This window comes from Myotis brandtii, unplaced genomic scaffold, assembly GCF_000412655.1.
Source record: "Myotis brandtii unplaced genomic scaffold, ASM41265v1 scaffold1733, whole genome shotgun sequence".
NCBI classification, from domain to species: Eukaryota; Metazoa; Chordata; class Mammalia; order Chiroptera; family Vespertilionidae; genus Myotis; species Myotis brandtii.
Genome location: NW_005356400.1, coordinates 399,855 through 404,440, shown reverse-complemented (window position 1 = coordinate 404,440; position 4,586 = coordinate 399,855). Strand labels below are relative to the sequence as shown.

The following is a 4,586-nucleotide window of genomic DNA, read 5'->3' as shown; positions in this document are numbered from 1 at the left end:
TCTTCCCCAGGGCAGCCAGGGGCGGGTGAAGACGACCCAGGCTCTTCTCTGAGCGCCTGGGAGGCCTCCGTGATCGGCGCTGACCTGGCCCAGGACACGGTAGGGGCGAGCTGGGAGGGAGGTGGGGGTCTGGGCCCGCTGGCTGCCTGGGGGTCTGCGGGGCCGGGTAGGCGGGGACAGACGGTCACCCTAGTGGCTGCCAAGACTTCTCTCCCGGTCAGATGTGCTAGTAGGTGTTTACGTCGCGGCCTTTCCCCGGGCGAGCCCCTTCCCGGACTCTGGGACGCTACCCCGCAGGCCAGGCGGTTGTTCGATGCGTTTACTGGGAGCTCGCTCTACACAGGCCCTCGGGACAGCAGTGTGTGACCCAGTTCTGACGGCAGCCGAGAGGCGGCCTCATAGTGACCACATCTTGTGAACGAGGACATCGGGGGTCGGGGAGGGCGTGTCATTGGCTCGGGGTCACAGGCAGGTTCCTGTCCCGCCTGCCTGGCCATCGGAGGCGTCCGCAGGCGTTTACATGGCGGCCAGGCCGCACGTGCACAGGAACAAGACGGGGGTGAGCGGTGCTGTGCTGACCTCTTACTTATGAAGCTGAAGCCAAGCGGGAGGAAAAGGGTTTTGGAAAAGTGGCTTTTCCACACGCCGGTCAAGAAAGCTTTTCTGTTTTCTGGCTTTTTCTCGAAGTGCGTTTGACAAGGGCACCAGATTAGATGTACAGGCAGACATGTGTCTGTGTGTCTCTATACACGTATACTGCTCTTTTCTATCCTCACCCGAGGACATGTTGCACCGACTCTAGAGAGAGGGAAAGAGAGAGAGACACACACACACATCATCAGTCGGTTGTCTCCTGTACACAGGGATCGAACCCGAAACCTAGGGATGTGCCCTGACTGGGACTCGAACCCGCAGCCTTCTGGTGCTCGGGACGATGCTCCAACCAACCGAGCCGCCCAGCCAGGGGTCGGCTGCTCTTGACTGAAGCCTTGCTCACGATAAATGACAGGGACATGGCCAGGCATGAATTCTCTCACTGTGTCCATGGTCTCAGACCCACCTTTCCAGACGTGTTCACGAAGCCCTTGCTCAGGCCTGTGAGCCACACCTGCCTTATCAGCTTCAAATTCAACAAGACGTTAAAGTCTCATCTTAAAACACATTCCCAGTTGATCGTGGCACATGCGTCACCCCGGTTCCTAACGCCAGCCCCGCCGCAGCCGCCCCTGTGACGGCGGTGGCTGCATTTCCCTTCAGACCTAGAACGAAGTCAGGAACAGTTCCACGTCTGCCCAGCACGGCTCGGCTCGGGAAGCTGTGGGCTTGACTTCTGCTCCCCCAGCCCGCCCTGCCCCAAGCCCCGCCCGGCAGCGCCGTCCAGCCCGAGTTTCTTCCTCATGGCACCTCTGCCCCTTTTCATTCTGGTTCTCAAATCCTCTCCTGCCGCCACAGAGCTTTCTGTCCTCCACAGAATCACACAGATCGTGGCCTGCTGGTGGCTCAGTGGTTGGGCATTGACTTAAGAGCCAGGAGGTCAATAAAAGTGTCATTAAAAAAAGAGAAAGAAGCGCACACATTGTGTTCTCACTCTCCTCTGCCCAGACGTCCCCCTTGGCTTCGTGTGACGCAAACCCCTGGCAAACCCGTGGCTCGCACGTGCGTGGCAGACCCCGCCTCTCGGGAGGCATCGGTGCCCTTTCTCAGCGACCTCGCCTGACCCTCGGTGACACTGAGTGCTCTCCTTGCCCCTCTCGCAGGTGAGGAGGCCCAGGCTCTGCCGCGCTGACCCCGCCCCACGGGCGCTGTGACCGGACTCCCCGTGGACGCTGCGGCCCTCTCGTGGCTTCGAGGACCCGGGGATGCTACTCAGGGAAGAAGGTACCTCGGGCGGAAAGCACAGCGAGGACGAGGGGTGAGGCCGATGGAGCGCACAGATGTGCCCCTGCCAGGTCAGTGTGGACGCCTCGGGGAGTCGTGTGTAAGGGCAGGTGGGTGCCCTGACGGCAGCGGACTGTCCTCTCAGCGTCTCCGTAACATCCGGCTCCTCTTTCGCCTGCATGGGTGCCCTCTGTCTGTTGGTGGTTCTCCTCAGTTGGTTTGTTTCTATTTTAAAATATATTTTTATTGATTTCAGAGAGGAAGGGAGAGGGAGGGGGATAGAAACATCAGTGATGAGAGAGAGTCATGGACCGGCTGCCTCCTGCACGCCCCCGGCTGGGGATCGACCCACAAACAGGGCCTGTGCCCTGACTGGGAATCGAACCCTGACCTCCTGGTTCCTAGGTCGACCCTCAGCCACTGAGCCCCGCCGGCCGGGTGTCCTTCCTCCATTTGTTAACTTCCCAACAGACATTTCTGCCAGAAATCTCAGGCGACGCAGCCGCCCTTAGCAGTCCCGTCTCCGCCTCAGACCCCGTGGGCCCTGTGCTGACCCTGACCGTGTGGGAGAGAGCCAAAGGCCGACCTGGGAAAGGCACCTCTTTGAAACGCTCAGGGACCGGGCGTATGGCGTCTGCCTCAGACACGTGGGAGGATCGCAGCGTCCCTGCGTGAAAAGGTGCTGGGAACCCACACGACCTTCTGTGGTCAGCTCCCTCCTCCGGTTTGGCCTCTCTTTCCTGAGGCGTTAGCCGCCGACTCTCCTTGTGTCTTTATCCCGAGCCCATAAAGCGCCAGGCTCCCCATTAAAGTGAGAGGAGATCAATGACACCTCCCCCGCCCGCCTGCTGGCTCAGCACCGCCCTGGCCGCTCCCTCCTCCCGGACCAGGGTGTCTTTCCACGCCCGGCCGCTCCTATGCCAGCGGCTGCTTCGTGGGACCGAAGGCTTCTGGGGGCGCAGAGCAAAGCTCCGTCTCAGATGCTGATGGCTGGTCCCCGACCCTGCAGCCGGGCACAGGGGGACCCTCAGTGCAGGAGGAGGCATGGCCCCAGCCCTGCAGGGCCAGGGGCTGAGGGACACAGGCCGTGCGTAGGATGACACCGTCCGGCGGACACTGGGTCCCCTACTCTATGCCGCCCAAGGGTGCCTGGGTGTCTGAGCGGCCGAGTTCCTGCCGCCTGGCTTGTTCCTACCAATGCAAGCAGACCCTCCCCTGACAGCTTGCGGCTCCAGGGGCTGGGAACTCCCCGCCACCCCCGTAGGCAGCCTTCCCGGCAGCCACCACCGCCTGGCTCTCCAGAACCATCTGCAAGGGCCCGAGAAGCCAACCAGAGGGCCCTCAGGCTCAGGCCTCGTAGGAGACCCTCCCCTGGGCCTGATGCCCCTTGCCCCATCCTCCTCCCTCCCTTCCCTCCCTCCCTCCCCTCTCTCCTTCCCTCCTTCCTTCCTTCCCTCCTGCCCTCCTGCCCTCCTGCCCTCCTGCCTCTCCGGGGTGGCCTCGCTCCTCCCTGCAGAAGGACTCACCCGCTCTCACCCAGGAGGTGCCACCTTGGGCCTCCCCCTCTGTGGGGCAGTGCCTCCGCCCCACCTGAACGGGGAGCCTTCATTCTTAGGGGCGGACTCCAGAGGGTAAGGGCTCAGCATCTCAGGTGTCAGGGCCCCTTGGGTTCGGCCGCCTGCCCGGGAGGCCCAGGAGCCAGGCAGGAGGACCGGGTGGGCCTGGACGGAACCGTGCGCAGAGGCAGACAGGACAGGGTCCCGGAGCCACACGTGACGCCGAGCTCTGAGGTCAGACTTCCCTCCCTGTTCCCTCTCGAGTCACTCAACCTCTTTAGGTCTCAATCCCATCAGCTGTGGCAGGGGCGGGGGCGGGGGGGCGGTCAGTAAGGAGGGGCCATCTTGCCTGATCTCACTGCAGGCGGCGGGAGACTCGGTGAGGAGGTCCCAGGCCTGGCACCGGGAGCCTGGAGCACACCCACTGCGGGCAGGATGGCCAGCAGGGAGGGCGAGGAGAGCCACCCAAGGCCAAGGGCACCGTGTGCGAGAGTCGGGCAGGGAGCGAAGGACAGGAGCCAGGGCAGAGGGAACGCGCAGGAATCGCGCAGGAGCAGGTCTGGGCATCGTGCGTTTCCTGCATCTTCTCTGCCGCAGCAGCAGCAAAGTGCGAAATGCTGTGCGAGTGACTTCCTTACAGAGGCTTTATTGATTTCCGAGAGGAAGGGAGAGGGGGAGAGAGAAACACCAATGATGAGAGAGCATCATGGATCGGCTGCCTCCTGCACGCCCCACACTGGGGATGGAGCCCACAACCCGGGCCTGTGCCCTGACCAGGAATCGAACCCTGACCTCCTGGTTCATAGGTCGACGCTCAGCCACCGAGCCACGCCGGCCCATGCGCACGCCTGGGAGGAAGAGAGAACCAGGAACTTAAAGGAGTGAAGTGATGCTGAAAACTGAGCGAGGAGCCAGACACGCTGGCGAGGAGGCTGCGGGCGCAGCCTGATCTCTCGCTGAGGAACTTCACTTCGTCCCCGGGGCAGTGGGAAGCCGCTCCAGCGTTCAGACAGGGGAGAGGCGTTCAGACAGGCTGTCGCGTGGACAGCAGGCGGCCAGGCTGCGTTTGTACCTGAAGTTTTCCTGGGACCCAGCCAGGCCCCTCCACTGGCCGACGGTCTGCAGCGGCCGCCTGCCCCCAGGGCTGAGGCG

General features: G+C 62.9%; 1 protein-coding gene across 2 annotated transcripts in view; it reads left to right on the top strand.

Moving 5' to 3' along the window:
• Nucleotides 1–4,586, top strand: part of TMEM56 (transmembrane protein 56) — a 40,663-nt gene that overhangs the window by 5,807 nt on the left and 30,270 nt on the right. For both annotated transcript variants that reach the window (XM_014537128.1, XM_014537127.1), the window contains exon 2: nt 1,758–1,949. In XM_014537128.1, the coding sequence (XP_014392614.1) occupies nt 1,922–1,949 (28 nt within the window). In that variant the 5' untranslated portion in view covers nt 1,758–1,921. The remainder of the gene's footprint in view (nt 1–1,757; nt 1,950–4,586) is intronic.